The sequence below is a fragment of the Sylvia atricapilla genome, chromosome Z (assembly GCF_009819655.1).
Source record: "Sylvia atricapilla isolate bSylAtr1 chromosome Z, bSylAtr1.pri, whole genome shotgun sequence".
Lineage (NCBI taxonomy): Eukaryota > Metazoa > Chordata > Aves > Passeriformes > Sylviidae > Sylvia > Sylvia atricapilla.
The window spans coordinates 61152845-61178481 of NC_089174.1; the positions used below are offsets into that span (position 1 = coordinate 61152845).

General features: G+C 41.8%; 1 protein-coding gene across 4 annotated transcripts in view; it reads right to left on the minus strand.

Annotated features, from left to right (window-relative positions):
- The window catches only part of ARK2N (arkadia (RNF111) N-terminal like PKA signaling regulator 2N), a 45110-nt gene extending 22328 nt beyond the window's left edge, over nucleotides 1–22782 (minus strand). The window contains exons 1-3 of one of the 4 annotated variants that reach the window (XM_066339252.1): nucleotides 22635–22751; nucleotides 11175–11228; nucleotides 7698–8511 (exon numbers count right to left, since the gene is read on the minus strand). In XM_066339252.1, coding sequence (XP_066195349.1) covers nucleotides 7698–8421 — 724 coding nt within the window. In that variant the 5' untranslated portion in view covers nucleotides 8422–8511; nucleotides 11175–11228; nucleotides 22635–22751. Of the gene's footprint in view, nucleotides 1–1029; nucleotides 1576–7697; nucleotides 8512–11174; nucleotides 11229–22634 lie in introns of those variants that run through there. The other 3 variants (XM_066339253.1, XM_066339255.1, XM_066339254.1) reach the window with 3 other exon arrangements.
- Between the last annotated feature and the right edge of the window lie 2855 nt (nucleotides 22783–25637).

Sequence of the window (25637 nt, forward strand, 5' to 3'; positions counted from 1 at the left end):
ACCACCATGGTGTTCGTTTATCAAGCCTTCCTTTAAATTCCTGTGCCAAGGCTCAACCCATCCCCTGATGGCTGCTTATCTGAGGGCAGACAGGATTGTTTTTATTCCAGTGTGAAGGATGTGGCGGGGCTCTATGTACAGGAGGAAGCACTGGCCACTCTGTGTGCACAGGCTGGGGTGACTCATCTCACCCCAAAGTTATCTCTCAGGGACCACTGATAAGCAAAGTTAGGGACAACTCCTGGGAGAGAAAAGACTCTGCCAAGAGGCGTCCTCAGTGACAGCTTATTTCTTCCCACTGAGACCCAGGCAACACCAGAGCAGACACCTGGAACTGGTGGAGATGACCTGCACCCACACTGAAACCAAGCACATGGAGATGTGTGTGCATGTGCCTGTGTGTGCACACAGGTTAAGGCAGCTGCCTCCATAAATATGCCATGTGCAACACAGCAGTGACACTGATAAAAACCCTGGACAGGGAATGAGCTGCTGAATGGGAGACAAAATGGAATTAAATCTGCTGTGCATGCTTATTATAGACAGAAAAATTTTAGGGTAAGCTATAGTTATTAGCTCTGCCTAAAAATGAAGAAGCTAATGTGTGGCATGTTCAAGCTGAAAAACTTGAGAGCAAACAGAGAGTTAAGGAAATGTCATGGGTCTGTATCTAGTCTGGATCTCCAGGGTGCTTTATCTCTTAAAATATAAAACTTATTTGCTTACATAAATGTTTTAACATGCAAAAAGGGCACGTGGATGTCCCTATTGCAGCAAACACAGCACTACTGCTTTTGGAGTATCTAGACAAGGATTTAAATCATATTTTCCCAAGTCTGGTAATGAAAGCTTAGGGTGGCTCCCTCCATGCACCTTTAAAGGTGTTTATATGTGTGTACTGGCACATGCAGGGGGGTATACTGTGTTTTTTGGTTTTTTTTTTTAACTACATATATTCACTATAAATTTAAAAAAACCAAACAATATCATGGTAATAAAACCCAAAAGAGAAAACAAAACAAACACATATGAAGAGAAAAGCAAACCTCGTTTTTAGCACAATCCAAAATAACATCAAGATTGCAAAGATCAGATTTTTCAATTTTTTTTTTTTTTAAGTTTATGATTGATTTAGATCATGCTCTGCCATATTCCCATTCTCTGGAAAGACAGGTGGAAAATTGTTATTAAAAGTCACTGGAAACTCTAGTGTGGTGCCGGCATTTTGATAGCCAATGTATGAATTAAATGGCTGCTGAGGAAGTACTTGGCTATCAGGCATTTGCACAAAAGCCCCTGACTGTGTCGTAGGGGGGATTCTTTGGCCAACTAGCTGGATTTTAGGTTCCCTGGGCTCCAGTTGCTGCTTGCTTTCTTCATCCGTGTCAAGACGGGTTAGCTTTTCTATCCACATGCGGAATTTCTCCTCTGTCTGCCTCTGCATCTCGGCAAAGCAGTTCATGGCCTCTTCCAGGACATTGCCTATGCAGTTCCTATCCCACACGGTGCCCCTGTCAAGCAATCCTGGAATTTCCCTGGTCGCTCCTCCAGATCCCCCAGCACGACTGAAGCCAGCTTTAAAGACATTGAGGCCATTTGATAAGACATCATTAAGTAAGAACATAATATTGTTTATTAAGGCATGTTAATTGAAGAAAACAACTTTTCTAATTCTTCCCCTTGGATATGACAACAAGAGAGGAATTAGTATATATTAACCAACAGTATTACTCTCATAATAAAATTTTACACCTACTGAGGTTATAATAGAAATTTTGGCATTGAAATTATTTTTATTCTTGAAGTCTCGGACAATTCTGTCACAAAGGTGTCTTTTATTACCAAATTACTCCAGTTCCCTTGCAATTGCTTTGAATTCAGCTGAAGGTGTCAAAAACATTATACAATAACATGTTTAGCTCTATTAAGCTGCAATCCAAAATGCTGGGTTTTAACTGACAAACTTGAATAAGTACGTGTACTTCACTTACTCACTTGGACCCTTTTATAAATGGGCCATTAAACGCAGGTGGAATTTTCCAAAAGCTCTTGGCTTGATTTTGGGAAGCACATAGAACACAAATAAGGAGAATACATGACACAAAACACAAAAACATGGGGGGGTTATGTGAGTACTATGCCAGCACAGGAGGGGAGAGCATCCTCTGCCAGGCACTACAGACACAGCTCCATCACTGGGGCAACCTGCATGCCACAGAGCCCTGACCAGCCTCACACCAGCCAGGACCCTGCCTTGAGCCATCATCTCTACAGCCAGTGCCAGGCAAGGCAGAAAACAAAGGAATGGCTGGAAGGAAACTGTTCTGCTTCCAGCTATCCATCAAAAGTATGTGGAAATGACTGGCTTTGGGATTATCAGGAAGAATTGCAGAAGCCAGAAGAGAAGGCAAATCCTCATGGCCTTACTCTACATATCAAGGCAGTGGAATCTGTATTTTAAAGTCTAGAGTTCACTCAGGAATCATCTAGGAAGCAATAAACCCCTAAGAAAATGAGGCTCAGTATCTGTTTGAGGAATCATAAACAGTATATGCATGCCATCCAAACACACAAATGTTACTAAAGGTAATTCCAAAACAAGACAAGCATTACATTACACTACACAAAGGTACCGAGGATGGTAATTTAGTATCTAAATGTGAAACTTGTGGCACCCTCTAGCTTAGAATAATAAAAAATACCCTAAGAATGAGAGGAATCATTGCACAACCTAAGTAAATACTTACTAATAAAAACCTAAGGCACTAAATCTTTACTGGGATTTCACTGAGTACAGGAAATTACAGTATCACTTAAACACTACATTCTTTTTAGGAGCTGTTTAAGTGAAGCGATCCTTCAGTAACAGCTAAACAAAGCCCAGCATTATTATCTTACTTCTGAAGAGCAGTTTTTAGGTCTTTCTTGTCCATCTGCTTGCCTACCAAATACACTGGAAATTCAGCATTCAGGTCCTCTCCTAAAAGTAATTACTTTATAGCAACTAATTTGCATCCCTCCAACTGTATTTTAATTAAAATGAATTAAGAAAAATGGTATCTTCTTTCTAAAACATGGCTTCTTTTGTATAGTCAATATTTTTTTTCTTCCCTAAAATACGTGTTTCTTCTGTTCATTTAGTTCTAGTACTGAACATAAAATGATTCTGTTTGTCTTTAGTCTGGATCTTAGCTTAAAGTCAAGGAACTAACATAATCTTTCTGATTTCCATAGACATATGAATATGTAATTTTCAACTGCAATTTAAATAAAAACTATTGATGGTGATAAGTGAGACAATCTCCTCAGGTTTTTAAAGAGAAGAATGAACTAGAATGGTCAAAGCAGACAAAACTGTTTTGGAAACTGAATAAAGTAGGTATTGAAATATATACATAGCCCTGCAATACAAATTTTAAAAGGCATCATTCATAGAGTATCTCAAATTTACAGCAGCAGCAAAACAATGTTTTAAATGCTTCCCGTGCAGTTACTAAAACAAGCCTTATTCAATCTTTTATTTTAGGGTTAAAAAAAAGCCACCAAGCCTAAAAATGCATTTTTACTATTAAAAGTGCTAGCATTTATTTAATTGGTCCCTCTTCTGTCTATAAACTTTAAGCTATAGGGTTTTTTAATTATGTCAAGTTTAAAGGAGAAGAAATTTGAGGTCACAAAAGGGTCAGAATCAAAGATTCCCCTCTCATTTTGAGGACAACACCTCCTGCAAAACAGCACCTAAGAAATACCCCAAGGCTGTCTTTTTATGGTATTTCTTAAGTATAATCAAAGTTATAACCAAATCCAAAGCAATTTAATGTAGGAAGTCTGTCAACATAACAATATAAGATATGCTTCAACTTCATTCTAACTAGCAATGGTTGGTTCCTCTCTGTTACTCTGCTGAAGACTTCCAAATTTGTATCTCAGAGCAAATTATTCGTAACAGACTGTTTGTTTTTCCTACCTATTATCTATAATTGTCATTCTGAGTTACTTGAACCAAATTCATCCCCTGTAGATGTTTCATCCAAGATCTATGCATAGTTCTTAGAAGGAAGGAACCTGTGCCCATCTCCTTGGGTTCACCACATATTTTAAAAGTCTTGTCTTTTTTTTTTTTAAACCAAGTGAGAAGTGGCTTTTTCAACACTATCACATATTTTTGTGATAGCCAAAAACATGAGTCATCCCCATTTCAATGATTTTTCTGAGTTGTAGAAAGCACAGTGGTGGTAAAATGCAAAATATTTTTGGGTATTATTTTTGTTTCTAAAAATCCCTTACTTCTTCCAAAAGAGAAGCGTTTACACAGCAACAAATACTGATTCCCAGACTTGCTCTCATGCCAATTTCATTCAGAGTTAAAATGCAGCATCACGTGTAAAACTGATTAAAGAATAAACTTCATATTACAGCAGGAAGTCTAGCAGAATCTATTTCAGGACTCCTATGCCATGCTTATGTGGTGTTTGAGAACTGCAAAATCTTAAATGCCAACAGAGAGGCTCACTCTTTGAAAGGTAAAAAATTGTTCCGTACCTGCAATAATCCAAAAATCACGGCACTCCCTGAAATAAGGAACCAAAGATTATGACTGCTCACATCAGTGAAAAGGTTCTTAGGAGCACCCCTAAAGTTTACACTGAACCTGTATTTTTGAGGTGTAAATTAAGACCACAGGATGCATTCAGAATACTGTAAATTATATTGTGCTGAGCTTCTGTGCAGCTCTCAGTACTTGTATTGAATTATCACCAGTAAAATCTTGACTCTTCAGTCTTTCTTGAGCAGAAAAACAAGCCTGACACTATTTTAATCCACAGTATCTTTAAGTTCAGCAGAGAGACCTGACTATTGTACAACTGCTCTGTTTGTACCTCAATGGCATTGTCATCAGCCTGTACTTCACTGAACATTTTCTTTACCTTACAAATTTAGCCAAACATATTTCAGAGCCAGTGATGTGGACAGTTAAAAAAATGTTTGTTTAAACTATTGCAGTATTTAAATGGAAGAGTTTTAGTGACACAACATGAAAGACTACTGTATTCTCAAATGTGGCAATTTAATTTTTCAGACCACACAAAAGCAAACTGCCTACTGTAACACTACCTGTGTTGACAGTGTAAGAGACTGTGTAACTTTTGTCATGAGAGCCAAATTAACTGTCACTAAAAATTTTAAAGCATCTCTGTTGGCAAAACTGTTTTTCAGGGAACAGAAAGCTAAAAATGAAAATTATATAAAAATAAGTGATGTTGAGTAAGTAACCAAGACTGCAGCTGAATGTCCAAACACAGACTAAGAGAAACACATGTTGCTTGTAAAAAACTCTTCTGCATCAATATGTGCAGGCAACTCTCTTAAAAGTAAAGGCAAAAGCTTTTAATGCTTATGTACCGACAATGAAGTCAAACCTTTCAGCATTCTACTGTGTGCAGAGAACACTGGCGGCCTGAAATTCCAATAGCACTTTTTGATACCCTGTATTGTTCTCTATCTACACATTTGCTCCCTCAATTTTGAGGCTATTCACAGTGTTTTGCTAAGTGCACGAAAATGGCTTTCTAGGCAGAAAAAGGGAATGAGTCCTTTGCCAGGTCCAGGCAGAGGGATGGCAGATGGTTTGGGAACCCACCGCTGCGATGGAGCGCTGGGAGTCCAACCAGACTTGCAGCTCTACCGCACCTCTGAAAACCACAACATTTCCTTCACCCACAAGCAGCACAGGATGCGTTTTTGTACAAATTACATGCTTACCTCAACAGAGGGTATTTTTCTCTCGCACTTGGAAGGCATTTCCCACAAAGCAAGGCCGTTTCTATTTAAAGGAAAACTGCAATGTGACAGGTACACATTGCAGCCCATCGCACTGAGAGGGCAGCACAAACCTTCTAATGTCTTAAACAGAACTCAGCACTGAGCACACGACAAGTACTGTGAAATTAGAATAAATGTTAGCATCTCTCCCTTGGGATGGTTTGTGCACTCTTGCACTGCAGGGAAAGTGGGCCTTGGTGTAATCATCGCTAATAGTCGCGCTCTTCATGTGGTGGGATCCCTTCACCAAAAGCATCTCATGGTCAGGACTAAGAATCAAATACAGAAGCACACAGGCATACACAAAAAATATCCTGGAATGGCTTCAGGTCCCCAATAACGGCCCTCAGAAAGCTAAGCAGACTTGAAAATATCATTTGGTGCCATTCTGGGTCAAAAGGTACTTTCAAGGCTTAAAAAAAGAATGTGACCTGAGGGACTTATTTGGAGTTTTTTGAAAGGTGGGAAAGAACCTGTCCCAAAAATCAAAGAAATAGTCTTCCTTAACAGGCGTTAAATTCGGCTTAAATTGCACAAAGCGTAACTATTATAAATAAAAAGGCAAAAACTGTGAAAGCCACAAGACTGATTAACTACTAAATTGGTAAAAAAAAGTTAGATCTCTATTAAAAGTTTACTACACAATAATTATAGGAGGATATTATGCCTTTTCCAGACATTCTAATAATAAACATTTACTTCTTTTGTGCAGCCTGCTTCCTAGAGGGTGTGGGAAAAAAGCCAGTTTTCTTGGTGATGGCATCATCCATAATCAACTCAGTTAAATCAGTTATTTGCAAAATCTAATGCAGTATTTTAATAATTCATCCAGAAAGCATTAGTTCAGCAACTTAATATTGCAGTTTTCCTTTAAATGTTCTTGCCCTATGTAAGATGATATTTTCTCAAAAAGAAAAAAAAACTTCTAGCACAACAGGCAAAGAGGCATGTAACCCAGTAAAAATTGGCAAGCAAAAAAGTTTATTTTCATGGATTTTATTTCTGATTGCCATATGATGGTTCTGTGGTATAATATGCTGCAAGAGTAATTCACACAAAATCCTATCCACAACACTTGGACTAATAAAACAACAAAGACTCAGCAGACAAAAACCTTGAAGATTCAACTTACTTTTGCTAATAAAATGACACTAATAAAATGATAAGAAGGTCCCTATAATTTGCTGCCTCTCATCTCAACACAGATGTGTCAGAAAGGTTAAAGTGTAGAAAATATTGATCCTAACGACATAGGAAAATAGTCACAATTTTGTCTAAAATGTTGAAAATTTAGGTGTTAGTATAGCTTGGGCACCTGTGTAATCATATCTGTATCCTAAAATAGGTGACCAGCTGCAATCTGAAAGAACTTAGAATAAGGCTAAGCAGGTTTGTCATGCACTGACATGTTGAGCTGAAAGCACAGAGTAAGTGCAATAATGGCCAGGGCCTTACTGTTACACAGGCAAGAGGTGTGCCGTGCTATTTCTAACACAGCTGCCAAGCTGTGGGCTTTATATATTAAAGCAAAGCTGGCCACTTATCTTAAGAATTAGATTATCACCATCTAAGGAGATTTGACAGCACTGACATGAGGTCATATAGGCTTACAAAGATCAGAAAAATCCAGATTTCAATGGTAGTCCTTCCTCCCATTTACCATTTCTATGCTTTGTTGGTGTGCAAAAGTGCACTGGAACCTCAGAAGAGATTTTTGAAATTTGCCCACATCTTGTTATTACACTGCAGTCTTCAAATTTACACAGAGCTGCAGTTCTCCTGGGTTTTTCTCAAGTGTCAGTCATCTAACTTAGCATGACAGCTGAGAAACGATGTCAGGCGCGTTACAGTTCAGTTTAAAAAACATCCTCTACCTGGTATCTCTGCAGTGATTGTCTTGCTGCTCCCTGAAACCTCTTCGTCATCATCTGATGAGCTCGTGCTGGAGTCACAGGTCAGGTCGCTGTCGCTGGTACTGCTGTCCTGCAGCAGGTTGTATTTCTTGCGAGCAGCTGCCTCCCGCTTCTGCCTCAGGAGCCGGATCCTCTCTTTGTGCTTTTGGCTCCGGTGACCCTTTACCTTGGTAACTCGGCCATTCTGCTTATCGCTAGACTGTCGGTTTTTTTTGGCAGCCATTGTTGAAGTCTCACTTTCAGACCTGGATCGCCTGGATTTCCTCCCAACTGCAGCCCCAGACACCACAGAAGGGTCTCCCTCTGCAGCAGCTTCAGACTGGCAGGGCTCGTTCTCCTCTGCGGAAGACAACGTGTCTGAGTCGGCCAAATGCCCACTGGAGGAAGGGGAAAGCATGCAGTGGTTAGAAGAGTCACTCTCATAAACTCGGCTACCCGCTGGCTTGTCGCTCTCCGTAGACGCCAGCTGAGACTCCGAGGAGTCCCGCCTCAGTTCCATCAGCAAGCAAGGCATGGAAGAGAGCACTGCAGAGTCTGCTGCAGTGGACACACTGTCGTTCTGAGCTCGTGTCTCGAGTTCTATAGGCCTGTCTTCATCGGGAGCAGTCTCTTGCTTTTCAGAAGTCTTTGGTGGAATTTCTGAATCAACAAGTTCTTCTGCCTTTCCTACTGCCTCCATCTTCATTGCAGAGAAAGGTCTGTCCAGACTCAAAGCACTGAGCACGTTGTCTAGGAGGCTGGGTGAGCTAGATGTGGTCTCCAGCAATGCAGCAGCCTGCACAGGAACAGAACAGTAAGAAAGAATTACACAAGTAAATCAGTCTGCTCTTCACAGTGTTACCTTAAACAAGTCACTGCTTTCAGTTGCAGACAGAATGGGTTTACAGAACTCCAGTGGTTTGGGAGGAACTTTAAGCTCATCCACTACCACCTCGTGCCATGGAGGAGGATGTATTCCACCATTCCAGGTTGCTCCAAGCCCCATCCCACCTGGCTTTGGACACTCCCAGGGATCTAGGGGCAGCCACAGCTTCTCTGGGCAATCTGTTCCAGGACCTCCCCACCCTCACAGCTAGGAATTCCTCCACAATATCCCATCTCTCCCTGCTCTCTGGCACTGGGAAGCCATCCCCCCTTGTCTTGCTTCATCATCTGTTGTACCAAGTCCCCCTCTCTGGCTCTCTTGGAACCCCTTCAGGCCCTGTCAGGGGCTCTGAGGTCTCCATGGAGTCTTCTCTTGTCCAGGTGAACACTCCCAGATCTCCCAGCCTGGCTCTACAGAATAGCATCTTATTGCTGGGCAATATGTTCTTAATTACCTTTTCCTAGTGAACTCATCCTGATACACTAAATTATTCCTTCAATTACACACCCATGAAAAATTGTACTAGAGTCACATTGAATAGGGCTCTCAGTGGAGCCCCTACCATTCTGCATAGGAACTTACCTACCGAAGACTTATTAAATAAAGAAGTGCTACTGAATTATCAGAGACACAGCTACAGCCTCTGGCTCCAGAGGCGTTAGCCACTTATAGCACTTCAAAAAACAAAGTGTAGGCAAGAAAACACAGCAGTGAGATCTTATCTGAAAAACTGCATTTCTGCAGAGAAGGCCAATCAGTACTTGAGCACCTTGAGGAAGCACAGATGGTTCAGAGAAATCTTTCTGTACCCTGAGAACCCTTCTTCAGTTTCCTGATCTCTCCCAAGCTGCCTGTGAGCATATAATTGTATATATGTATGTAATACACAATATATGTATGTAATACACAATATAAGGGTCTTCCTGCTTCCTCCTTGCTCTGCGTCTGAAAGGTGCTGTGCAAGGCTCAGCATTGTCCAGTGTGCCCTAACCCACTCTGAAACTTCATTTTTAGAGAATACTAAAATAGAGTTCATGCTTCCTTCAGGCTAATGAATGAACTGCTGTATACTGCAAGGAAAATATGAAAATACTTATGGGGGAGAAACATCAGCTAAGGAAAGAAAGGTTGGTTAATATAAGACACCACAAGAAAGATGGAGATGACAAAACCAGGTCTGCTAAATATGAGAAAAAAAAAAAAACAACCCAAAAAACCCAATTCCCAAACAATAAATCAGCATTTCCCTTCCAAAAACCATATTATGCATAAAATGAATATTGTGGAATAGAGGAACATGCCTATCAGGAAAAAAAATATTTGTAAGCATACTTATGCTGAGTAACCCTCTCTTGAAAGCAACTTCAAAGAAGACTTTCTGGAGACAGTAATTTCAGGTAAGCAGTAAATATCATGTAGGAACCATCTATTTCCAAGGCTACAGTAGAGCACCAACAAACCCAAATGAAGAATACACACGTTCTGAGACATAAATGCATGTCAGTAAAATCTATATTTCTATGTAATTTGCTCACAAACCTGTATTATCAAATAGTTCTCCTACTATACAGGTAAGTAAAACAGATTTGATGATGGAACAAGTGGAGTTTGTATTGTACCTGCTAGTGCAGCTCCCAGCTCTCTGGCCATGCACTTTAAAATGAAAAGTATCTTCTCTAAGAGTTTTGAAATGTACACACAGGGAAAATATTGATTGCTCAGACACAAACCGAAAGAGTATTAGCTCGCCAAACAAAAACATACTTAAATATTCATACTAGTAACTGCAGAGCAGTTTCTGCACTGTTCAACCTTTTAGCCTGGGGAGCACAAAGAACAGAGCTTGACACGAAGCTAAAGGGCAGCCAAAGTCAGCTGTGGACTTTTTTCCACAAACGTCCTACTTGGAAACATCATCTACCTCACAGCTCCCAAAGGGGCTGTAACAACAGCCTTCCTTCATTGCATTTGCCTTCCCATCTTTTCTGGTCTATCAGCCAGAAAAAAATACGTTTCATCTGCACATTACCACCTTGCTAACAGCTCAATTACAATGATTTACTGGAGTTTTTAAAATACTAAGCAGGATCTTTAACTACTCCAACCATACTGGTTGGATCCCACACACAGTGATTTTTGGTGAGCTGGGAGTAGAGGAGTGAATAGTAATTTCACGACACTGATGGGTTTTCATGTATTTAGAAAAAAACTCACTGTTTTTTTTTCCTGGTAGGGTTTGTACTCTACAGGTCCATTGAACTGGCTCTTTAGACATCACCAATTCCATTATTTTATATATATATACATATATATGTATGTATATATATATAAACCAGAGCTTTACCTTTCTCTCTAGTGGAAAAAAACCCCACAAAATCAAAACCTGCCCTACCATGACTCAAACAGACTTTGCTGCAGGGAGGAACACAATCAGTTTGGCAGAGAATATCTATGCCAAGGAAAGCCTGGTCTCAAAGAAAGAAAAAAAGTGTCCTTATTTAGTCCTCCATGAAAAATGTACAGAACAGCAAGAAAAGACTTTATTGAAAAACTCCAATTCCTTTGACACTCACCTTTCTAGTAACAGTACTAGAAGAGGAAATCTCAAGGTGGTAGTACTTTTTCTACTGAAATGAGAACACAGCACTGAAAAATATGTTGTGATGCTTACAGACATGGATAGATACCTAATTAGACATTGATCAGAAATGGCAATCTGCACTTACTGATGAACAGACACTACAATGACAATTTAAAAAGGCAATTTCATAAAAACTTCTGTGCTGGATTTTCCAACAGAAAATGTTCTTTTCCAAGTCACACATAGAACATACCAGTGTGCAGAAACCATTAAATTATCCCGGGAAATATTTTCATATCATGGGTTCATTTGTAAAGGCACACAATTTGCATACTAGGAAATCTGCACTTCAGGGGAGAAATCCAGAAGGATTTTGAAGGCCAGATTTGCAGAGAGAGCCCAGCCTCTCTGGGTTTTGTCCCCATTCTTTTCCCACGTAACTGTGACTGCACGATCATATTCCCTCTTGTGCACAGAACTGGCTCATCCTTCTGTGGGCAGACTCCGTTCAATAAGCCAGCAGAAATGAAAACGAGAAAGTAAGTGACATTTTCTGCTAGAGCTTGCAGGAAGGACAGAAGGGAGAGCAAGCACAATCATCCCTGTAGAAAAACACCAAATCTGATTAAAAGCTGCCTGCTATTTTGTATCATCACACCTTGAACTCCCAGGTTCTGCCTTGACAGAGGGTCCTGAGTGTTCCTTCACAGCACTGTTTGCTCTGCGAAGAAACTTTCGTAAATTAAAAAAAAAATATTAAGAGCAAAAAGCCTCAGAGGTGATAGTAGCTTCCTAAAGAAAAATTTTAATATAATATATACTGTGGCACAAAGACTTGTATTAAAGATAGCAGGTTTCCTAGAGCAGAGTCTCAGGCATCAGATTATAAAAATAAGTAATTTAACAGAGTGTTGGAGCAGCAGATCTAGAAAGCAATGTGTCTCTGGAGAGGGTCCCTGAACAAAGAAATAAATCCCCATTGAATTACACAATTTAAGCACCCACCACTCACACATCTTGCCTGCACATCTTAGTTCACTGCTGATTTTTGGGGCCTTACACCACCTTACTGGGCTGCTTCTCCTAGTCCAGGCAGGTTTGTGTGGAACCACAGCTTCTGCTGGTGGTTGTTGCCTGCTGATCTCTGGCTTGAACTCTGGGTGCCTCTGCTCCCTGGCAGAGCACAGGGGACTATAAAAACCCCCACTTAGGTAAACAGTACTCAGTAGCAATTAAAACATCCGTTTGTTATTGATGTTCTTCCCACAACACAGACAAAACAGCTCTGTATCAGCTATTGGGAAGATTACTAAGGAAGTGAATGCCATTCAAGAAACACACATTTCTAGCTGTAAGTTTACATCTTAAGGTTGAAAGCTTCATCAAATCCAGCTACTCAGGCCAAGCAATCAACATACTAAATAAAGTACCATATATTAGCAGCCAGGATGTTACTCATTCTACTTACAACTAACTTACTTAAGCTGAACAAGGAGTATCTCACAACAGCCTGAAATACTTAATAAACCCCATGACACCCTAACCTTAATTGTACATTGTAATTTTAGGTGTTATTGAACTGACTAATGAAAATGAATGCCTGGCTTGTATGAAGCAAACCAGCTCTTCTTTTTCTGAACCAAAAGATTCTTCTTTTGGAGATACTAGTGTTCTCACAGCAGCTTGCTGGAAAACTCACTTTAGCTTATGACTAACACATCTCTTCTTAATCACAGTCCAACAGACCACTTCTTTTCCCTGCTTACAATCATATCACCTTCTTATGCCATTTCTAGCAATTGTTGAAATGAAAAAAATTATCTAGCAGAACACAGCCTTCTAATGCCCTTTCAGTTAGTGCTGAAACAAAACAATTTGAACATCTCACCTCCTCTCACCACTTACCATTCATCTAGAAGCCATAGATTTTTTTTTTAAATGAGAAATTGTACTTATGTTATCGCAGCAAGTAACACCGTGTACATTCTTTAAGCTTTTGTGACTACATAAATGAAAACAGCTGCAGTGCTGCATACAAGTTGTTCAGAGTACACAGATAACTAGAGATTCTTCCAGATCTTTCCAACCTCATGGTTTCAGGGCCGCAGAAGTCAGTTACTTTTATCTAAATCTGAGTATGTTTTGATATTTATGAGGAACAAAATACTATAATGGCTCATTTTTACACAAACAATTATTTCCATCACCAGTGGATTACATTATCTCCGATTTACCCAAAAGAGATGGAATAAACCAGAGGTGTGAGAGAGGTAATGACATACGCATAAAACAGAGGCTAATAAAATTATGTAAAGCAGCTGACTATTTTAAAAAATGTAAACACAAACAATCTCATTAAGAACTCTGACACAAACACTTGATAGACTGTATGCCTGAGGATTGGTTGGGAAAGAAGAGAAGCTGCACACAGCCTGGGCACTGAAGAGTTGACCGTAATGCACATGTCTGCTTCATAATACAGGATAAACTTTTGGCAAAACAAAGTCATGCCCTCTTCTGACAGAAGGACAGGTAATTCTAAATACATGAAGTGCTTATGAACCTGTTCACTTCTGAAGCTTCACCAAAACCCTTTGCAGGTGTAGCTGTGTCTTAATCATGCTTTTTTCCTTCTCAAATCACCTTCCTTTCCATTGAAAATAAACACAATTAATTCAGTGAACTCATCAGTGACATTTTAGTACAAAACAACAGAGAGATATCAGTGAATCACAGAATGGTTTGGGTTGGAAGTGACCTCAAAGGTAATCCAGTTCCAATCCCCTGCCAAGGGCAAGCACACTGTCCACTAGATCAGACTGTTCCAAGCCCCATGCAGCCTTGCCCTGGACACTTCCTGGGACAGGGCATCCTGTGCCAGACCCTCACAACCAAGAATTTTTTCTTAATATCTCATCTAAACCTACTCAATGTCAGTTTAAAGCCATTACCTTATGCCAGACAGAAGAATGCTTAATTAACTAAAAATTAATCAATTGAAATAATCATACATCAGGAAAGACTCATCCACACCCAGATAAATGTAGAAATACCAACACTTTCTGGACTTCCCAGCTTGTTCAGCTCCCCCTGAAGATACCACACATTCCTTTTCATTTTAAGTGTCACACAAACCAGTGCACTTAAAACAACAGAAATGAGATCAGCACTCAGTCAATTTAACTCAAGACAGTTGACTCAGCTATGTGTGGATGTGTGTGCATGATGTTCCACAGTAGATTTTTTATAACACTGAACTGCCCCCACAGGGATACTGTGTAATTTATATAGCGTTCCTTTGAAAATGCTGCCCTAAAGCTGACTCACTGGCATGCAATTCTACCTAGGGCACATTTCTGGGAGTGGAGCTGGATCTTCATCAGATGATTCACAAATCAGGTCTGGTAGCAACCCCAAAGAATACGACGTTCAGAACCAACAAAACAAAAGAAGAAAGGATTACACTGATTCTGTGTTTCAAGTGGTTTTGAATAAGTAAATGAAAGTTAAAACCAGGCTGTTCGTACTGAGTGCTAAACAGGCTGCATATACAAATTACCCAAGACTGAATACAAATTACAAGTGTATGTGCTAGTACAAAGCTTTGCAGAGCATCCTTTGTGATCTTGGAAAGTAGTATTTTTCTATCCTACATAAGAAGCAAGACTGCACATTTAAATACAAGTTTTTGCATTGTAATGCTTAATGCACATATTCTGCCTCTTTCAAAGGACAGGCAAGTACCAGCTAAAGTTTATTTCACAACTCCACACACAGACTTCTATAAAAACTCACCAGCTGCACTTTGAATCCCACAATAAAAAAATCACTGTCCCTGCACATAGATAAAAGCACGCAGGATTGGCTGCACTTAGCCTTCTAAGAATTTCTTCCTCATAATGAAACCATTTTTCTCAAAGACACAACAATTTAAAGTCTACAAAGCTCTCTACTCCAAAAATTGGAGGGGCATATCTTTATTACTACCTGTTCCTTTAAGTGACTTACTTTTACATTTTTCTTTCAATAAAACAAGTGACAGAAATTAACACGATGAAAGTTCCCTTTTCTCTTTTGCTACACCTGAGTTTGCAGATCACCCTACAGAGGATCCTCACACCAATGGACCATCTTTTTCTAAGATACTGAGTTTCTCACTTTACCTATCCATTTCTGTTTCTTGAATGAAATGGGTTCTGTGCTTATGTATTACATATAAACAGATCTCCTCAAGAAATGTTGGTCTATTCTTCTACCACAATCAAAGTAAGGCTCACATAAAAGCCACATTTTGAATTGCTTGAGCACCACAAATGAATTCTCATTTTTAGAGCAGAAGTTAGGAACATTTACCTGAGCTATCCTGAAAGTAATCAACGTTGTGTCATTTGCCAACAGCTCCAATTGGTAGATCAAAACAATTGCAATGCAACTTCAAAGTAGAAAATCCATCTCAGCAGTGCCATATTCACAGACTCATAAAGGTTAAAAAATACCTCTAAAATCAAGGCCAGCCTTCAACCCAGCACCGTCACCATATTCACCACTAAACGATGTCCTGAAGTGCCACATTCCACAGCAATTTTCCAGCATCTCCACACCGCTCACAGCTACTCAAAAGCTCAAGGCACTGAACTAGACTTGCTGTGGGTTTATGACAGGCATTTCAGGAAGATGAGTTATGAGATATTAAGTAACTCTACAGTTTGCAAATATTTTATGGTCAGACATTTTTACACATCTTTGCCATGGGAACCAAACAAAACTGACATTCAGGTATTTTAAAGTTTCAAATGCTTTAATTCAACACCAGTAAATGTTTTTGCCTTAAGGTATAGGGCATTAAGATAACCATTCTATAGTCTGATCACAGAATGTGTCAGGCAACACATCCAAATTCTACAGAAAGCTTGAAAAGGATCTGCCAGCTCAACAAGCCCTGATCTTAAACAATTTTTTTATCCACATAGCCACTCGTATTTTCACTTGCTTCTTTAATTCTTAAGCTAGTAGTATCAAATCTAAATATTGCAATACAGATTTACAGGATGTATGCTACTGAAAAATAAACAGTATCAGTACGCTAATGGCAAAGTCGTATGGCATTCAAATGATGAAATTTAACAGCTGTTGGGCTGTTCTTGACACCAAATGACCGGCATCAAGAGGTGCCAATTTCAGCATCCACCAGATTGGTAACGATCAGCAGTGCAGTCTTTATGTGTCCAAAGTGCTCCTAAAAGAACAAAAGATTCATGTCACAGGCCTCAGTAGGAAGCAAACACAGGTTGGTTCTACAAATGAACAAAAGCTACCTTGGGTATTTAAAAAAGAAAAACAGACTGGGTCAAAAGCCAGTCACATGTGTGATACCAAAAATGCTTCTAACATGGGCTTTACCATCACCTACTTTCTAGAATATTTACTTCCAGTTGGCAGAGGAGAAGAAATTTGAGCTCTACTTCAAGAGAGCAACAGACAGACTAAAAAGCAGACACTTCTTTCCCACAACACATAAAAGACTTCGCATGTACTTGACTGCAGAAATTAAATAACACTATGTAAAAAGATACCAAGTTACCATCTACAAAAAGAGAAAAAGAAAATTAAAAGGCAGTTTTCAGCAGTACCATGCAAGCAAGTACTGTCAGGAGAAAAAAAAAAAAAAAAAAACCCACACACCTCTTTTCCCCCCTCCCTGAAGAAAAACCTGCAAACCAAGTCTTAAAACGCATATTTTACCCCAAGACTTCTTACATTATTACTTCTGTTTACTATTACTTTCTGAAAAAGTGGCTCAGCTGGCAGAACTAGCAACAGGAGACATAAACTATATAAACAGTTTTCTCAGTAAAAGGGGAGATGGAAGAAAAAAACGAAAGAGCATGGAGCCTGGATTATGAATTCAACCTCATTCCATTAATTCAACACAGCCTTATCTCTGCTGGAACTTTGAGAGTTCCATATAAACAAAAAATGAAATCCACTAGAAGTTTTAAACAGTAAAAAAATCCCATTTTGATCTTGTAAAACAAACAAGGAAAAATGGGTGTCTGTTATCAAACTCACTTTAAGTTGGGGTGAAGTTTCTAACTAATAATTGAGGGCTTATGAAGGTAACCTTGGCAAGATAGTCAATGAACTTCCTTAGCTTGGTTTTATTCAACAATTTCTGCATTTTCTTTATTACAGAGAGAGGATCCAAAGTCTGTATCTTGCATTTAATAAGATGACTTGCTAACAACAGTAAGTGGAAACATGAAAAAGAGAACTTCACCCTGAATGCTTTCTAAACACAATACTCAAAGAAATACTTGGTTCTTTGTAACAGATTCTGCACAATGCTACCAAAAGGTGTTACCTCCTCTGGAGGAACTGTAGTAATTCACAACAGAAATTGCACTAATTAGTAATGGGCTCATGTGCACCAAAAGACCATTCCTTCCCACAATGGCAACTTCATTTCCAGAAAACCTGTCACCAAACACGATGAGGACCCCACAACCACCATTTCACCCAATTTCCTTCACTATGCTACAGCCTTTAAATCATTGCATTTCCAACCACAAGCCCACAGGATTAGTACAGAGCTTGCCTGATCTATTCTTTACCAAGATTTTTTTCCCTAAATTGCCAAATTACTTAGAAATGTCTTCTGGAAAGATCTGGCATTCCAAAAGAACATGAACCAGGAGAATGAGCTGTGAGGAGCAAGGAGAATAACCAGCTGATGAGAAAGCCAAAATACAAGAGAACAGCACTGGTTCAGCCCCATCTAGCTATCCAGACAACCTGATTCTTTTTTTCTTCAAATGTTTGACAGTGCTATTGGAGCACCAGCCTCACACTGGAACCACAGAAATGCAATAGTCCCAGTGGAAAACAAATTACTGAAATGATAATTGTTTCATCATGCAGACAAGTGGTATTATAAAGCCTGGCTCTTAGTTATTCCCAGCTCTGCTACTGTGAGTCACTTGGCCTCTACCCATGTTGGATGAATGGAAATGAAATCTGCCTTCTCTAAAATAAGCTGTGAAATGCTAAAGATCATGCATCATGAAACAAGACAGTAAAGCAGAGAGGTAGCATGAAGAACACTTATTCAATCAAAGTCTGGCTCTTCCTCCTCATTTTCAGGATATTTTGAAGCATCACACAGAAGAGCATCTTGCGGGACACTGCACAATCCTCACTATAATGTCAAATCCATGATCCACACACACTGAAACAAAAATGTTAGCTTGAAGGAGTCTTCAAATACTTGCATTTAATTAAAAAGTGACCACCTGGTCCACTTACGATTCAAAAGTTGTCAGATTGAGTATTTACAACTTCTAAGCTGTTTTCTCAGTGACCAAATATCACAAGGCATGAGGGTGAAGGATGAAGCCTATACGATGTTCTGCTACTTAGATCAATTTCTGAGCATTGGAGAGACACACTACATGGTCAAATTGATACAAAACCCCTGAACACTTTGTTAAATAAAAAGGGATATTAGGTATAATCATTCTGAACCTAAAACTGCCACGTCTCATGACCACAGGCAAGGTACTTGACCACCTGGAGCAGTCAGTAATGCATCTGACACTGTGTCACTGCAACACCTGTGCTGCTGAGCCGCATCCCCACATCCGATTTCCAGCCCTGCATGAGTAATCCGTGTGTGCCCCAGCTGCAGGAAGCCAGTCACATCCACGGAGAAACTGCTACAGGCTTCATTCACACTGATCAGACACGGGAAGAGGCAACACTAAGGAGTGGGAAGGAGGCAAACACAGATTTATATTTGATCCCTTAAACAGCAACACTGAGTAAGTGATGAGGTATCAGTCACTCAGCTTAGCTCAGAGATGTACTACATCAGAGAAAGCAGCAGCACAGGCTAATGTTTACACCATATGCACATTTTCATTTACAATCCCTTTCATCCAGTTTTCTTTTTGCTTAAAATTTCACATTTGTGGACATTGTGTTCCAAACCTCAAGGCACAGACTCAGAACTGCATTATGTATCAAAAACCTGGAACAAAGATGTGACAGAAAGTACAGTTTTTGCGGTAATTTGTGCTGACCAAGCTCCCTGCAATTAATATCTATTGCCACAGATTCCAGTATCGTAAGTTTGGCTGCTCCTGAGTTAGAATGATAAATTAAAGGCTGAACTCTCATTGATGTGCTGAACATTTATTTTGGTTCTGGAAAACCAAAAGTTGTTTCCTTCCACATATGGTCATCTCAAAGCATTGACACACACTGTACCACACTTTCTCTCAGAGCTCTTTCCCAGCACTACACCTGTCCCCCTCTCCCAGTGCTGCTTCATCTTCAGTTCTTGTTGTCACCAGTAATGTTCAAGCCAGCAAAAGTTTTAGTAATTCTTTTCCAGAGTACAAGCTACACGCTGGCAATTATGGTATTTAAATCTTTTACTTTGATCTAGCAAATGTGTTACTACATCCAGCGCTCAGTTTCTGTCAATGGTTGCAATTTTCTAAGCCATTCTGTCAACTGCAGATAAAAACACAGAAGCTGAGATTGACCACAGACCCAATTCTGTCAAAAGTACCATCAACACAAGTTTGAAATGTTAATAGGCAAGAATGTGGTGGTTGCTTGGAACTATTTACTTGTTTTAAAAACTTTTATATTGCTAGATAGTTGGTGGTATTTTGGTCAGAGAGTAACCAGAGAGTTGGATCACTCAGTGTGCAGCCACTTTACCATGTAGTATGTATGGACTCCCCATATCATTAACAGATGTTTCAGTGAGACATTGATATACAGGCAGGTCAAAGATGGTACATACATCCTTGGTGGTGCACAGAGTTGATGTGGTAATACACAAGAGAAAGGGAAGAAAGTAAACAGGATCCAGGCAAAGAACCCTGCATTTTAAAGGTAAATACACAGCAATGAGAAGGAGGTCAGGACAGCCAAGGCAATTATATATTGTTGCTCTGATTGAGTTATACCAATTTATCTCCCTAATGTTTGATGTCCAAAGCCCCTCATGATGCTCATACTTACTCTTTGTTCACTCAACCTTAACTTACCCCATTAATTCCACCCCGCCCACACTGCCTCCTTGTCAAAAGCACCCAAACATCCTTCCTACCTCCTCTTTATCAGCTAGAGCAGGGCAACATTTTCTGCGCACCGTGACCGTTCTCAACTGCCTTGTGGGTGGCTCCTTCCCATTTCCCCTCCCTCCAGCTTAAGGCACCCACTCCTGATTTGTGCTCTGCGATTCCTTCCAAGAGGGCAGAGATTACCAGGCTGTACCGTCACACAAATCACACGTCTGGATGTGTAAGGCCACAGTCCTCCCTTCTCCCTGACTTCTCACTGCATCTCTTCACCACGCCAACCAGCAACTGGGCTGGAGAGCAAACAGAAATAGTCGACACAGTGTAATTAAAAATTTTGAGTGTTTCAAAATGAGTCAGAACTGTTACCTTCATGTACTCATGCAGAAATACCAGCTGCCCATACTCAGACACCACCTTCTCTCACCCTTTGCATCCCTGCTCTTGGTTCCCCAGACAGTGCACCAGTGTCCTTGGTAAGCCAGAACAGAAAACTGCTTTTACTGGCTTTCAGTAGCCACATACCCACCCCCTCTGGAGCTTGCCTGGAAAGAACCAGCCTTCTCTAGACCACTAGAGGTGAAAAATACTCAGAAAATTACTCTTAAGAATGCTGCTGGACAGATAAGTTTCCCAGACTTCCTCTCACTGCTTTGGTACCATGTATATATATATATATACATATATATATATATATATATATATGGAGAGAGAGAGAGCGCGAGAGAGAGCACGGGATGTCTGGGTTTAGCAAACACATGACAAGCAATTCACTGTTCTCCTGAGAGCTTGTTACAGACCTGTTTCCTCCACAGAGACGACCTTACCCTCCTCCAGGGCAGCAGGAAAAGCTGTGCTGCCTTGACACCCTGGCTTCCCAGCACTTGTACCACAGGAAGAGCAATTACATGCGGTAACTGGGGCAGGACAACCACATGGTGGCAAGCTCAAAAGAGCACCACGCTCAGTTTCCACCACAAGGTCAAACATTATGTTTTTAATAGACTTAAACAACGTTACTTGCTTTAAGAAAAACATTTTAAATGTAGCATTTGTTTGCTGTTCCAAAGGGAGAGGCATTACTGTTTGCGCTTAAATTTTTAGCTTGAAAAGTGGAAATAGTTTAGCCCCTGCCTGCAAGTGAAACTATTATTTGGTCTGATGCTTGACAAGTACCAAAGAAGATCTAAAACCAAATAAAATCTCTGGGAGAAGGAATTAAAAGAAATTTTACATTTTTAAAGAGATGCTCAAGGGTTCAAAGATTAACTTATTCATTCACTTTTAAAATCTAGAATTACTTGTCAGGGGAAAAAAATCCAACAGGACTGACTTCTGCCATCTTGCCACACAAGTTTTTTTCAGCTTCTGAAGTGTTGTTAGGCACTTTGCGCTGGTCTAAAGTGCATAACTAGTTACAACCACGACATTGTTTAACTAAGTTATTGCAGTTATAGTTTCACCAGGGTACCTACAAACTCTAAGACCAGTTGCCTTGTTCCACGGTTAAGAAACTAAGACATAAATACACTTTAATGCTACTTAACAAAGGGGGAAGCAATGTAATCCTAAAAAAAAAATACCCAACAGACTAACAAAAAACCCCCAGTTCTTTCAGAAAGTGGTCTTTGTTGTCCAATAACCTCCAGGCAAAGACAGTTACAGTACCGGAACTGGGGAAACAGTTAAAATATTGTAAGTTTTAACAATAGTTAAAATATTACAAGTCCGCTCAGTCTCCCTTTCTTTGCTTTTAAAAAGGAACAAGTAGCACAGTAAAGTTTTATATTCTCCTCGGATGGCTGTGTGGCTCGGAGCTACATCTGCAACCCATCAGATGTCAGGAGATCAAGGGGAACCCGGGCTAGATACGCAACAAGCAACTTGAGCGTCCTTCCCATACGAAACACATTTTCCCAGCAGAGGAACACACCATCCAAGATAAACCAAGACGCAAAGAAACCCGTAGAGAAGTGCACAGCTCTTGTTTTGCCAAGGGATACCTTCCAACAGCTCACATGACTTCAAAAGTCGTGACAGAAAGAAGAAAAAAAAAAAAAAAAAGGGGGGGGGCAGGCGGAAGGAAAAAAAAAAATAAAAATGGCACATTACAAAAGTCCCGGGAAAGACAAAGCGGCTCCCGAATTGCTCCAGGGATCTGTGGGGAGTTTCGCCCCGCGAGGTCAGGGCAGAGGAGGGCGGCGGGGCTGGGGCAGGAACCTCAGGAGCACCCGCGAGGGGCGCAGCCCCTGCCCGCGCCCCGGGGGCTGCGGGGCCGCTCCCGCCCGGGGGCAGCCAGGCCGCTACCGCTGCTCCCCGCGGCGCCGGGCCGCCCCCCGCCCGCACGGCGCCGCGCTCACCTGTGCGAGGCTGGGCCCCTCGCGGCCTCCCCGGCGAAGGCAGCGGCCGGGGCATGGGCGGCCGGAGGAGCGGGAGCCGCGGGAGCAGCTGGAGCGGCCGGGAAGAGCCGGGAATGTCACCGGGGCCGCCGTGCCGTCACTTCCGCCCGCCGCGCCGCCAGTGCCGCGCGGGCCGCCCTCGCCCCACAGCGACCCCGCGCGGCCGAAGCGGGAACGGCGAGAGCGCCGCCACCCGGGGGCGTGCGCGAAGGCCCTCGCCCTGTCCCCGTGGCCCTGTCCCCGTGGCCCTGTCCCGTCCCTGTGTCCCCATGTCCCTGTGTCACCAGCCCTGTCACTGCCCCTGCGTCACCGTTTCACTGTCAGTGTGCCTGTCACTCTGTTACAGTCACTGCCACTGTGTCCCTGTCCCTATCACTTGTCGCTGACTCTGTCCCTGTTCCTGTGACACACACCCGCCAGCACCCCTCACACACTCCGAGCACGTTGTCCCTTCGACATCGTGCGATCCTGCGCTCCCTGAGGCCACACAATCCGGAGATTTTTGGGTTTGGAAAGCACCTCTGGAGACCCGAACCCCGGGGGCCGCGTGGGAGAAGCGTGCGGTCCAATCAGCGACACTGTAATGCCCTCTAATGATTGCAATGCACACTTTAAACATTGTAATGCACATTTAAACTTGTAATGCCCTCGTTAAACACCGTCCTGGCGTTTCTCCACCCCGGGGGCTGTCCTGCACAGTTGCAGATGTCGTCCCTGGGACTCGGAAATGTGGCAGGAAATCATTTCAGCGTAGCCCGTAAGTCCTGATCAGGGCTAGGAACGCCTGGAAAATTCAAGAGTTAAGTATTCACCGTAGAACTGCTCGTGGCACAGACTCAGTCCTAGGGCTCGTAGCATGGAAATGTGCGGGAAATTTACCTGCACCGCCGCCCAAATCGTGTGCTGGACTCGGGAAAAACAGACAGATATCATGCCACTTCAGATTTATCATATTAGGAGAGATTAAGAGATTCAGCTAGAAGCAAAACCACGCATTCAGGAATTCATAAATATTTTTTTAAACCAGTACTTTGAGATGTACTTCTCACCAAATACGTAAAAAAAAAAAAAAAAAAAAAAAATTCTCGCCAAGGAAGGTGAATTCATTATTCGTGGTGTTGGCATGAAGGAAAGCACTAGCAAAGACTGTACTTGAGCAAAGACGAAGCTTTCCCCGTGCTGGCCTGCGGCAGAATCCAAAACCCACCCCGATTTCCTACGCGCCTTTAACCATCAACCTTCACCACCCAGGCTGGCTGCTTGGGGGGAGGGGAGGGGGGGGGCGCGGCGAGGAACCTCCAGAACCTCTCTTTCTGGGGGGAAAACATCCAGAACCTGTATTTCCAAGCAATGTGCTTTGGAGGCACGGCTCCTGAAAGACACCCGGAGGACAGCACACAGCGCACAGGCGTCGGGACACGGCGGTTGGGTACAGGCAGTGCAGTTTTGGACCGAGTACAGGAAAGCATGAGGACACGGGAGAGGGCGGTGAGCATCTGCCTTGGATTTGCAGGAAGAGTGATACAGGGGAAGGAGCTCCAAGACTCCACGGCTGAAAGAATTGGCAGGCTGGAGGCTTTACAAAAGAGACGAAAAAGGAATTCTTACTGTCGTAAGTACAGCGGAATTAGTAAACGCAGCGGGAGACACCAGTGATCTGTAAATGTCTGAATGAAGCAAGCAGCATCAAGGGAGAAGGCTGGGGATACATTAATGATTTTAATGGGGTGAAATTACAGAAGGGCATGTCTAAGCTGAGAATCCGAGTGGAAGGCTTTTGAATGGAGAACCACAGGCTGGAAAATCGTCTCCCTAAGGGAAGTGGTGAAAGCTTAATTACCTGAGATTTTAAATGCCAGATTAGGGGGAATACCAGAGGACTCATTCTGAAACATCAGAGAGATTGGGCTGAAAGATTAGGAAGGGAAGAGGAAAGGCTGGAGGTGGTGCCGGCTCCAGGAATTTTGGGAGTACAGCTCAGCACATCTTCTAGGCTCCTCTGGCTCTATGTTATCATTCTTTGACTGTGTCTGCCAAGAGTGCAATGATTTCAGCATTAGTTGCCCAAGGACATGATAAGAACTCCACCAGGAAGAAAAGGGGTTGAGCAAAGTGAATCTCCACACTTTCCCAAGGACAATGGGAGGAAATCAGCTGAGTGCTGGATCAAAACCCTGAGCCACATTCTCTTGTCAAAGTAAAAGTTGGTTCTGAGAGCATTTTGGCTCATAAGGACTTCCAGGGTGGCTTCTCTCAGCTAGCTCCTGGCAGGGGGACACTCCTCTGTCCTTGCTCCCGTCTCTTTCCCAGCTCCAGGCCAAATGTTTCCCTGCAGCTACAAACTGAAGAATGACTTTTCAAGAGCTCATATTGGAGGCTCTTGAAGAGCTCATCCATAGGCACATTACCGAGCATCCTCTGCAAAGGAAGCTTCACCTCCCAAACAACATTTAAACAACACCCATTTTCCAAGTCTCTGAAATCACAAATGTGCTGCTGATACAGAGCCAAGCCATCATCCTGCTGCTCTTGAGGTCACTCAGGCTGCCCTGCAGCCACAGCAGTGGCCAAACAGGGACCACAGAAAAGCTGCGCAGAACACCACAGTGTTCATCCATCCCCGAGGTACAGCCAGTGTCACTTTGGGAAGGAAAAGAAATAAAACATTTCCTTGCTGCTAGGTTTTATCAGCCAACATAATCTAATTAACTAGCACAGCTGCATCACAAGCATTAGAGGCATATTTATCAAGGAGCTAGAGGAAGCATTTATTAGATTAGTTTGTAATTTTTGAGGTGCTGGATGCGTTTTTACTAGAGTTTGCACAGGTCAGGATGGTGCAATGCTGAACGACTTCAAGGCAGAGGGAGGCAGCACTGTGTCCTCCGATGTCGGTGGTACCTGGCACAGACAGAAAGAACCACAAGTCTTACTTTAAATGCACTCTCATTGGTAAAGCCTCTG